The sequence below is a fragment of the Triturus cristatus genome, chromosome 5_1 (genome assembly GCF_964204655.1).
Source record: "Triturus cristatus chromosome 5_1, aTriCri1.1, whole genome shotgun sequence".
In the NCBI taxonomy this organism is placed as follows: domain Eukaryota; kingdom Metazoa; phylum Chordata; class Amphibia; order Caudata; family Salamandridae; genus Triturus; species Triturus cristatus.
This window is the reverse complement of record NC_140587.1, coordinates 509,392,965-509,405,459: the sequence shown is the minus strand read 5'-3', so window position 1 is coordinate 509,405,459 and position 12,495 is coordinate 509,392,965. Positions and strand designations below refer to the sequence as shown.

At 42.6% G+C, this 12,495-nt stretch overlaps 1 protein-coding gene across 1 annotated transcript in view; it reads right to left on the bottom strand.

Moving 5' to 3' along the window:
• The window catches only part of ZNF704 (zinc finger protein 704), a 679,439-nt gene that overhangs the window by 205,525 nt on the left and 461,419 nt on the right, over nt 1–12,495 (bottom strand). Inside the window, exon 4 of the mRNA XM_085605368.1 lies at nt 557–789. Within this exon, the coding sequence (XP_085461494.1) occupies nt 557–789 (233 nt within the window). The remainder of the gene's footprint in view (nt 1–556; nt 790–12,495) is intronic.

Here is a 12,495-nt window from a genome sequence, read left to right as displayed (position 1 = left end):
GCCACATGTGTAGCAGCTCAATGGAAGACCCTTTCCAAAGGTTAACTGCCTATCTTTCAGTTGCGGTATTTAGAGCTTAAATTCATACTAGTGATGTATAAATAATGTCCAAGCACAGTTAACATTTTTAGAAAGAAAAAAAACAATCAAGTAATTCTGTCACAAATTGCGCGGCACACTGCACAATATAATTTCCCTTTTCATGGAGTCATTTAATCAACTCTGTCTCACAATTTAGTCCTCTTCCGCCACATAATTCCAGTGGCCTGATTTAATGGAAGTGACCAAGAAGGTAAAGAAAATCGTTAGAGAGAGGTGAGACGGACAACACACATGCGATAAGGGCGATCAAAGCCTACTGGTCAAATATGGACATATGTGGAAGAGATTGCGCCCGTGGTTCATTGCTTCCAGTTGTGCTTCTTGCATCATTTATTTATGTTTGGATATGCTCTGCTGTCCACTTTCAGTTAAACACAAAATAATATTCCCATACAACTTAATTTTTCCTATCTACGGATGCTATCAACAGCAAACACACTAACGGCAGACAAACCTTTCTTTTCCTAGGTATTGGCTCATCGAACATGAGACTGCTCGCTTCGGCCTCATCAATGCCATCGTCAGATTGGGCCGGTGGACGGAAGAGCCTGAAGCCATCGGCAGACAATGGAGGCGAAGGGGTGGACGGGTTTGACTGATCACTGGGGGCGCTCCAGCTCCAGTATCCACTGCTGCTTGTACTGGAAGGCACACACCCCCCATCTTTCCAGGAGCCATTCAAACCCTCTGCAAAAGCAACAGAGAGAAATCACAGACACAGATTAGTCTATCTTTTTATTTCAGAAAAGTTTTTATTTGCATTTTATGCATACGGGAAATTCAGGTACGAAAGTACATATAAAGCATTCCATCCAAGGGGTGATAATAATAAGCTGTGTGAAAGACAACAGTATATCTCATAATCAATGAGTGGTACGTATCAGTGGGCAGAAGGTGTGAGTATTATGGTGTTAGGTTTGGTTGGCTAATATTGGTGTGGTGAATGGGTTGGATTGCTTGCTATATGAGGACTGTACGGTAACTTATTTGAGTGTCAGTTGGTGTAGAGTGAAAGAAACTAGAGAGACAGGTAGAGATAAGAGAAAGAGATAGTGAAAGGAGAGCGATAGGAATAGTCAGGAGGTGGCAGGAATGTCGGCTGAGGAGCTGGGGGTGGAGGGGTGGACTATAGGTGGGGTGGGGATAGGAGGAGGGGGATGCAGGGGAGTGGCTGGGAATGACTACTAGCATTGGTGTTGAGGATAAATTGATAAACAGTTATCCAGCTTGGGCCAGATTTTCCTTTTATTCTGTGGTAAGGATTTAAGGAACGTATTCAGTGTGGTAATTGCACCTCTGGTAAATTTAACCCATTCCCACCAGGTGTGGGAGGACTGTTTGGACGAGTCCTTCGCTCAGTGAGGATGACTTTGAGACCAGTTGTGACTAGTATATCCCAAAAGATTTGTTTGTCTTTGTTCAGTGCTTGTTTTGCCTTCGGTGGGAGGATACCTAATGTAATGACCATTAAGTTGGGATTCTAGTTCATGCAAAGAATTTGTGATGTGGAGTCACTGATATCCAGCCAAACTTTTTTAGTGAGGGAGCATTCCCAAAGCATGTGTCTTAAGTCTCCTTTTGCCTTCTCGCAACTCCAGCAGGTGTCAAAAGGACAAAAGCCTAGTTTACAAAATTTGGATGGGGTCCAATGGGCCAAATTGTCAATCCAGTAGTGGTATTGTGCCAGTGAGGGGGTTCATTTTTTGGTAATGAGGTTTTCCCACATGGACGGCCAGTCTGGTGTCGTCTCCTGGGAGTCACTAGGCTCAGAAATTAGGGTTTCCCATTTATCTTGGATGGGTTAGGTTAGCGCAGAATTAGCGGGGAGAGAAGAGCGTATAATTTGGATGCCACATGTCCCCCTTTGCTGTATGTACTTAGTGTTTTGGGTAAGGCGGTAGAGGCTGGTGGTTTACATCTGGCTACAAGTGATTTAATTTTTAATAAGTGAAAGAAATCCACATCATTGTGGTTGAATACCGTTTTGAAATGGGAGAAGGGTATGGGTTCTGAGGGGGGAACCAATATCTCTTACTGATAGTATGCCCTTTTGCGCCCATTTCTCTAAAAGCGTTCTGCCTTCTACTTTCAGGTTTTCGTTGTGCCATAAGGATACTAAGTGTGAGTATTGCATTTTGTTGGGTAGTTTGTTAGCAATTTTGCGTGATGACTGTACTGTGCATGAAAGTATGTTAGTGGAATGCTCATTTCTGATTTTCTTGATAGTTAGATGCAAGGGGTAATGGTTTAGCCAGTTCTTTTTTCTTTTTTCGATGTTGAGCCAGAAGGAGGAAGTGTTAGTAGTAGATAGAAACCATTGGGTTTCTTGTTTAGCTAGGAAAGTGTATTAGTATCTCCTGTAGTCTGGTAGGTTTAAGCCCCCCAAGTTCTTTTGGAAGCCTTAGTTTCTTAAGAGCAATTGTGGATCTCCATAGAAACTCAGTAAGTAACGCATCCAATGAAGGTATCAGAGAGGTTGAAAGGGGACATACTGATTAGAAGAATGCTATGGGGCGTGATCACCATTTTGATGGATTCTATTCTTCCCCACCATGTGATAAATCTGTTGACTTAACATCCAACTCATATCCTCTTCAAGGGGCCTTCTAGTGAGTGATGTTAAAATAGGTTTAAAACCCAACCGGACATCGTAAGAACCGATACTCTTGAAACTTCATAGCTGGTGAGTGTTAATGATGTAAAACTGGTGAGAGGACAAGCTTTTTTCTTTACACGAGATGGCCCCATTGAAGGCATACGTGAAATAAGGCATAACACAGTTTTATCAATGCAGGACACCAACTGTGAATATAGTTTAAAACACACACTATATACAATCAAGAACATACCCTCATTTGCCCATTCATGCTTCCTTTTTTAGACCTCTTATAGTGACAATCCAAAGTCTGTGTCAGCATGCCATTTCGTAGCACAATCTCAGAGTTCAATATAAAAGTGGGGTACTTTTTATTTACTCAATTAAAAATGATATCTACCTAAAACTGGAATCTAAAAATTTGAAATATTATTCATGAACTCTTCACTCAGAACTCCAGCACACAGAAGTCAAAGTGGTTCCACTTGTTGGAACCTCTTTAAACTTTTATGCAGGCCTAAATACGTCTATGCTCATATAACTACTCATTTCTGCCTTGGTATGTAATGCAAACCTGGCCCGAGGGTGCTAGACCACTTTAAATGAAAACTATAAAAAGAGAATTGAAACGACATTAGGGAAAACAATGAAACAATATATGAAGATGGAAAGTTACAAAATAAAGGGAACCAGGATAGCATATATAAATAAATGAAAACAAATTAAATTGCAAAACATCAGTCAATGATAATCAAGGTATCAATGAAGGAGTCGTTACAATAGGGTGGACATAAATATGCAGGGATACGCAGTAAGCTGTAACCAAAAGGAATAAAATAAAAATCAACATGGGAGCAAAAACGGAGTATATGCCACCAGGAGTTGTATTATACATTGTACCCCAGGGGCACAAAGGGCGTGTGCGCCCGCATTGTGCACTCCCGTGGCACAGCGGTATTACAGAAGGGGCCACAGAAGCTGGTTCGTCCCCTTCTGTAATACTGATAGCACTGGGGCACATGTAGTGAGGACATTCTCTCATTTGTATGGAGGTGAGGCCTCATGGAAATGAAGGAATCCCTTTACCTCTGCGCTCGCGTCATATTACCAAAGTGGTTTAAGAGGCAAACATGCCCGTAGGAGGTGAATTGAAAGTGCACCACAAAAAGGTGGCACATTTTCAGTGCCCCTCCTAAAGGCAGCCCTCTGGAATGGAGAAAAAGGGGTGTCATACACCCCCCAGACATTCACCTGCAGACGGATGCAGTCACTCACAGCACCCGTCTACAAGTGGAGATCTCTCTCCGCTCTTCAAAGTGCAGGTGGCATGCCGCATGCACTGTGAAACTATTTCACTTGAATGCGCTGACCCCAGCGCAGCACGAATTTGCAGCTGCCTAGAGGTGCTTTCTGGCACAAACAGGGAAAGTGCGTCCTATATATAATATGGCTCCATGTAGACAACAAGAGATAAGGAGAAAGGTTGTGACCTTGTGAGGTTGTTTGAAAGAAGACAACCTCAAAATTAAGTGGAAAAGAAAGAGTAGTAAATATAGGGAGGCAGGAGAATTGTAGGCATGAGAAGGAGTGGGGTAGGGATGGAGGGGACAAAGACTGAGAAATAGAAGCTGAGGGTCGAGTGTGGAGAAAGAAAAAGAGAAGCAGAAAAAGACAGAGAAGGAGGAAGTTAACATAATTTATCAAATTTATCTAGAGAAGAAGTCTCTCTAGAAAGAAGTTTCTTCTGGGTCTGCACAGTAACCATTGAGGAGGTAGTTCTTAAACCGGGGGAAGAGAATGCCAGAATCTGGTAGCGTTGCCAGAAAAGGATTGCACCATTGAACATTCCTTCTTAAAAACTAGAGGTTGTAGTAATCATGTTTCTCAGCCACTTTCAAGTTTGATGCCCAGTGATGGGAGGAGGGGTGTAGAAGATTGTAGATAATCTCCATGCATAGGAGTAGCTTGCTTTTATAGATAGTTAATGAACACATATTAGCACAGGAGTAATATGGTCAAACAAAAATTGCACCCAAGGAAAGTTGAGCAGCTCATAACTAACGTTGAAATCTGTCACCCTGATCATTTCTCTTAGCTGGCCAAAATCCCACATCTGTGCATAGCTTACTTGTGTAAACTCAACTTCCTGCACTTGAGTCATGTTATGTTATGTCACTCTGAGTTATAAAGTGCCTAGCCCCCCAAAAGAGCTTCCCAGCACTAACAGAAGAGCTAGACACAATGACAGAATTAAAATAGCCAGGTCTTCAACTGCTTGTGAAACCTGTCAGTAGAAGGGCAAAGCCTTAGAGTGTAAGGCAAAGAGTTTCAGAGTACAGGCCCAAGATATGTAAAAGAAAGACCTCCGTCTCTCGCTAAATTAAATTGTGGGATCACCGATATATTCTAGTTATTTGAGTGAAAAGAGCAATTAGGGAGATACTAAACTGGGGTGCTATCTGTGTCATGGCTTTATGCATATATCACACTGCTTTGAACTTAATACTCTTGTCAACAGTAAGGCAGTGAAGGTTGCAAAGCTGAGTGGAAACAGAGACATGTATAGGGACGACACATGAGGTACAGTTGAATTCTGAATAATCTCTAGCATCTTCACTAATGACTTAGCAGCCCCACTGATCCCAAAATACATTGCCAGAATCTAGGCGGGCGAAGACCAGTGCATGAACAATTGTCCTTTGGGTAGAAATTGGGTGGAACCAAAAGATTTTTCTCAGGCACACAAAAGAGATAGCAGACACCCTATTTATTTGGTAATCCATCAAAAGCTTTCTGTCCAGCTCTATTTCAAGATCTTTAAAATCATATTTGGAGTAGGAAGAGGCCCAAGATTTTTGGGACACTTAAAATGAGGCTGTTTCCCACCACTAGAACCTCTGTCTTACTGCCATTAAGCTTTAAACTGTGTCCCCCGTCCACTGTACCACAGTAACAAGGCGTGATCTGAGATCGGGCAGTCTGTTGTTATCATCTGTGGAAAGAGATGTGACAATCTGCGTGCCGTCCGCATACAATCATAAAGTACGACCAAAAAAGCATCCACAATATCTGCCAAAGGGCAGATACATAAATTGAAAAGCAAAGGCTCAATGAGAATCCTTGCGGGACTCCAAAAGGCAGCTGCCACACTGTGGAAGCGTGTGGGTTTGAGATTTCCTGGACAAAACTTTAATGCAGAAAGGTAAAACCCTAAATGATCTATTTAAACCCACAACAAAGGTTTATTTCTTCTCTGCGAAAATAAAAACGACTTGTAAGTAATTAGAGTAAAAAGGCTGTTGATCGCTAGGAGGAATATAGAGATCATAGGTAGGCTGTCCGGTTTTAGGTTTAAACCTATAATAACTGACAAAACCCCACCGAGAGGGAAATAGCCCGCACCAGTGTAAATATATAAACACTGAAAAAACACCTGCACAACCACAAACAAAGGGGGTTATTAGTATAGCGGACGGATCGCCACCGCCCAAATGGTGGTGGCGATCCGCCCGCTAAAAACTGCCCGCCCGCTGCCAATTTCCCCCTGCCACATTACCATGGCGGGGCTGCCCCCGGGGACGGGAAGACCGACCACCGTTTTTCCGCCGGTAGGCAATCGCCCCGATTGCCTACCGGGCGGAAAAGCAGTTTATATGGTGGCGGTGTCTGGTAGATACTGCCATCCATATTACTATGCAGGTGGGGACCTGAATTTTCGTGGCGGCTATGCCGCCACGGAAATGCAGGCGGTATTTGACATTGGGGGCCCGTAGCGGGCCCCCAGCGATTCTGGGGGGTGGAGGGTGCACATGGGGGGTACCTATGGTACGCCCCTTTATTTCATTGTACAACGTGGCAGGCACTGAGCGGTGCCTGTCATGTTGTGCATTGAAAGACACAGGCTGCCTTTGTGGCATTGCGGCGGGCAGAGCTCTCTGCACCGCCCGCCGCAATGTTGCAGATGCGCCCGCCAGTGCCCGCCAGTGTGGCCGGCGCATACTAATCGGGAGTTCGGGACCGCGGCACCCTCAGCAGGCGGTCTCGTTTCCTGTGGGTATGGTGGGCAGACAAAGTCCGCCCGCCATACTAATGGGGCACTAATTGTCTTTCAAAGAAAGGAAAAGGAGAGTGAAAGAGTATTTTTTTTCCTTCCTGAAGGGCCCATTGCAATGTAACTTTGTTATACAAGGTAGCAGCAAGAAAGATTGGGCTAATATTATTCTGCTTGAGTTTTGTTGTTTAGGGATGTCACAAAAATATTGTTTCTTCTTCCTTTTGAATTTTTCAGTTTTGTGGTCTTTGGTATAAAGTTGCAGGATTTATAAACATGTTGTAGGTCTTGTTTAATTATGTTATAAACTGTATAGAATCAGGAAATATCAAAATCATATCTTATATTTTGGCTGCGTTTGATTCTTTCACTGATAGGTAAAATGGTTGGTTTCATAAGAATCTTTCCCAATATGTGCCATCACATTTACCCACAGAGAATAGGTAAAAACCCTTGATACATCAGTTTCTAGTGAGTCAGTATTGATACTAGGTGAATTGCCAACACCTCAGGCTTTAAACATTCAATGCAAGATATAGTGACAAGTATATGTGAAAAGAGTGCCATCACCAAGCATCTGGGATAGTGGTGAAAACACAACTCCAGACTTTTGGAAAACATGGAACGCAGTGTCACTTGAAATGCTGCTGCAAAAAGGTTCTTTCCAAGTTCAACAAAGATTGGAGTGATATTGTTTGTAATTGCAGTGATTCAGCTACGTATATGAAAAAGTTGTTTGATGACCTGTCAAAACTGATAGCTGAGCTGAAGTGCTTCCTTGTAAGAGATCCTTGCCACTTGTTAGATGGTATGCGGAAAGCATCCTTACAATCTTCAGAGTTAATGAAGGATGCTTTTGACTTTTTAGTCCATTTTGATGCACTGTTTTGTTATGTGCAGGAAATAAAACGCAAACATTTCTCATTTTGTGCTTTTTGTGGCATCAAAGAAAGAGTCATCCCAACATTGCCACTTACACTTAGCTGATGGTTCTCAGTCCAAGGGAAGAGGCTGTGAACGCTATATTATCCATGTGGCAACCGCTTACAGACTCTTTGATAACTAATGATGTCAAAGGCAAGAAGTGTGAGGATCTTTGGTTACATATTGATAGTGATGTGAAAAGAAAAGAAAACTCTACTGCATTCTTGGATTTTTACAGGAAAACGTAACTGCTGTAGTGGACATAATAAAAAATTAGAGTCTGAAAACACTCTTGTCTGCCAAGTGTTCAGCATAATTGGTGTAGATGTGAAACATCTCCTTGAGAGTAGGCTGGGCAACACCTTTAGTGAATTTGGCACTGCAACATGTTCCATGTTAGACTGCTTGCCAATGTTGAAGAGAAATTCAGTCGCTTATATTTTACAATGTATGAGAAATGGCTTGCAATGATGCATAGAAATGTCCCTTCACCAACCATAGCATTTGAAGTCAATGAAACCTCATTGTGGTACTCTGTACAAGTTCTAGATCCCTTCTGTAAAGGGAATCTTCTCTGTAGTTTCAAACGTGCTGCTTCATTTTTGACTGCTTCAATAACTCTGAGAGCATGAGTGGCAAGTTTAATGCAAATGTTGCAGAACCTGCCCAGAGAATCGCAATCTTCAAGTGCACCAGTATTGGCATGGAAAGCTATGTCAGTGGCCAGAGTTAGCAAATTGTGTACTGGCTGTTTTGGCATTGCCCGTCTCAAATACCAATGTTGAGAGGGCCTTTTCACAGAAAAAAGTTTACATGAGAAGGAAAGAGCAAGCGCACATGACCAAAGACTCACTGAAGAAGTATTATATGGTGTACTACAATAAGTTTGATTTGCAAAAATGTATTTGGACCTTGTATACACTGTACATACACTGTCTATATACCATGCACTATCAGTGCAGAAAGCAAGCATTAATAAAAGCAAAACATTCCATAAACACCGGAAAAACACTGTTTCTGTTGTTTTTAATGGCGGGTAAATTTGTAACCACTGATAACCACAGTTTTTTAAGGTATTGAAATCAATTGAAAACACTGGGGGAAAAAACACCAGAATTGACCAAAAATAGAAACAGAAAACAGGAAAGCCTAATCATAGACCACTAAGCAAAATAAAACAATTAAACCAAGGTTTCTCAAGGTAGGGTTGCCTATTGTACAGTTAGGAATGGGAAGACTGTGAATTGGGCAGGAACTACACGGAACGATGAGCAACTAGTCCCTGCCATTCAAAAAATGGTTTTGGTTATTTACACCCTGCAGGAGAGGGGGACCCCAAAGGACTCTGGCAAACTAGGTTATCTAGGGTAACCGATTTCTGCACTTAAATTTAACCCATTATGCAGTGCAGGGAAAAGTTGAGAAATAAACATATTAGGACTCTGATAAACACTTATTACTAAAATAACAAAATAATCTGCAACCTCCCATCGCAAGGTTAGCAAGAGACACATAAAAATCTATAATCAAGATCTTTAAACAGCACCCTACAAGTGGTGCAGCCAAATTTGTATGCGAGTATTCACCATGAAAATGCAGTTCCACACCTTTCCACCATTACTCCTAATGCCAGGGGGCACTAGTGGGTTTTCAAGAGACTAGTTAATGTGTAAGAAGGATAGCAAGAGACCCCGTTTATCATGGAGACCATGACACCACACATTAATATGCATCCATAAGAAATGTCTTGATCTAGTGGTTCACTGGTCCAATGGACCGAAAGGCAGAAATCGCCTAGGCAAGAAGGCCAGACATACTGTGCAGTGTTTTCTCCCAACAACTATGGCAGAGAGCCATTACATTCTGCAATATCACTCCCCTTGGGCATTCCCTTCCAACAGAAAACAGTACCATGTACCATGTGCAGGTGAATTAAGCAAGGCTAACACTATATCAGCATGACATTAGTAAGGGAAAAAGGTAGTAACACAACACAAACGGGCTATTAACAAAGCTAACTTACAATTGTGAGTAATGTACATGTGTAATTTACTTATATGTTTGAGTAATATTACTTCTTTTAGCTAATCACAAAATTCGACTCTAAAGTTACTTTAAAGGGTAGAAAGTGAAAAAGGAGGTGGACAGAAATTTATGAGTGTAAGTTACTACTGTCAAAAACAGACAGTAGTAAATCTGTCTCCACACATAGCCAACCACAGATACTGCAACATCCTCCCATAGAAAATAACAGGGACTACACAAATAATATTAAATACATTAAATTATTTAAAATGGGTTAAAAAATAAATAAATACAAAAGGTTTAGTATTTAATTATAACATATTTTAAGAACCTTATTTCAATGAATAGATTAGTGAAACTTTAATTTTCTACTACAATTAACCAACTGTTAATTATTTCCATACAGCACTGTTAATAATTATGGATGAATCATAAAATAACTTTTTTTTAACTTTATGTGAGAAAGTATTTTTTAATTTAAACTTCAGAAAAATACATTTAATTTAATATATTTAAAGTAAAGATTTATGCTTCTTTTCTTTTGTTCTACATTTGAAACTATATCTAACATAATTTACAATAATATTTAACATAAAAGTATTTTTACTCATTTGTTATAAAAATGTAATAAACTTTTTTTTTTTTTTTTTTTTTATTGAACATCAACAATTAAATAGTGGAGGGTCATGTCATACAAATCATTAGATTCACATTACAGGGTACTGTGTCTTAACCAGTCGTGATATTACGTATCATGTTGCTAAATTTACATCAGTGTCACATATAGTTGGTTTCAGATCATCAATTGTTTGTCAAGGGAAGGAATTTTAGGGGGTTCACACACTCCTCCCCGATACACATTCCACCTAGTCCAGATTGCTATCCATTTCCGGGGGCATCCACGGGCTACGTACACTGTTTTCTCCCTTGCCATGCACCAATCCATATCCTCTTTGCATCCATTTACCGTCGGTGGTGCTGCAGCCCCCCAGAGTCGCGCTATATTCCGCTTGGCGATCATCTGCCCAAGTGTCACCCAGAGCCTCCCTTTTACATTCAAGTCTGTGGGCTCCCAGATATTCAAAAGGCATCTTTTAACCTCCAGTCGGAGGGCCACCCCCCAGACCATACTCATGCACTCGAGTATTTTCCTCCAGTAATTCTGTATTATCGGACACTCCCAGATTACATGCAGGAAGGTACCCTCCAGTCCACACCGTCTCCTACACATCCCATCTTCACTTCTTCCCATGAGCGTTAGCTGTCGCCCCGAGAGGTAGACTCTGTGTACAATTTTTAGCTGTATCAACCTCAATTTCGCCGATGTGGCGACTTCTCTGGGGGAGGAGAGTGCTTCTTGCCACTCCTCGTCGTCAATTTCCAGACCGTCCCTCCCCCATTTCTCCCTGAGTGCCTGCAAAGGGTCTAGAGTATGGTGGACGAGTTTCTTGTATGTGAGGGATATGCTTCTGCATGGCAAATGTCCGTCAAGCAATCTATCCTCGAGGGGAGAGGATTCTGGTAGTGCCGTTCCAGCTGGGATGTTAGTCTGGAGGGAGTGTCTGACCTGCGCATACCTAAAATATTCCGAATCAGCCATCTCATGTGTTTGTTGTAGCGAGGCGAAGGACACCACCCCCTTGCGGCCCCAGAGGTCCCTGATATGGGAAATACCAATGAGGTCCCACTTGTCGAACCCTTTAGTGTGCCCTAGGGTTCCTAGTTGTTCAGAGTCCCAGAGGGGAGTTGCTTAAAGAAGACATGTGGGACTGGGTCAGGGTAGTTCTGAAGGGCATATAGAAAGCGGGGCAATGCCATCCTTTTGAAAAGCGCTGCTCGCCCAAGGAGAGACAGGGGCAGAGCCCTCCATGTGCTTGTGTCACGTTTGAGCCGCTGCAAAGGCGGAAGGAGGTTCCGCTCATATCGCAGCTTGACGTCTGTGGTGACGAAGATGCCGAGGTATTTGAAACCCTCGGCCACTATCTGAATTGGGCAATTCCCGGGCAAGGATGGGGCCTTCCCGTGGAGAACATATAGTAACGACTTACTACAGTTAATTTGAAAGCCCGAGTTTCTTCCAAAACTGGCAAAGATGTCTAATACCACCCTCAGTGATCGCGGGGGGGAGGCAAGATAAAGAAGGATGTCGTCTGCGTATAGTGAGATCCGGCCCTCTCAACCCTCGGTCCATCGAAGTCCCCGGATTGAAGCATCCCTTCGTATCCAGGCTGCGAGTGGTTCAAGGGAAAGTGCGAATAAGAGTGGCGAGAGTGGACATCCCTGTCTGGTTCCCCTTCCCAGTGTGAACACGTCCAAGATTTTGTTGTTAACCGCCACTTGAGCCAGTGGCTCCGCATATAGTAGCTGCACCCACCCTATAAAATTAGGGGCGAAGCCCATCTTTTTAAGGACAGCAATTAGGTATGCCCATTCCAAAGTATCGAACTTCAACATTGTCGCGTCCAATGAGACCAATATCGCTTCTTCCTGGATGCTGGAGCAACGCCCCAGCACTCCATGGAGACGCCGCAGATTGAGGGCCGTATTTCGGTGTGGCATAAAGCCCCATTGGTCTGGATGTACCAGCTTGGATATGACCAGCCAAAGTCTATTGGCCAAGAGCTTGGCAAGTATCTTGGGTTCTGCGTTTAACAGGGAAATCGGTCTGTATGATGTGCATTCGTCTTTTGGCTTCCCTTCCTTGGGAATGGTGACCAGAGTAGCTATACGCTGGTCTCTTGGCAGTTTCCCCTTTTTTCTGCTATCCTCGTACATACTTTTTTAGGTAAGGCGCCAC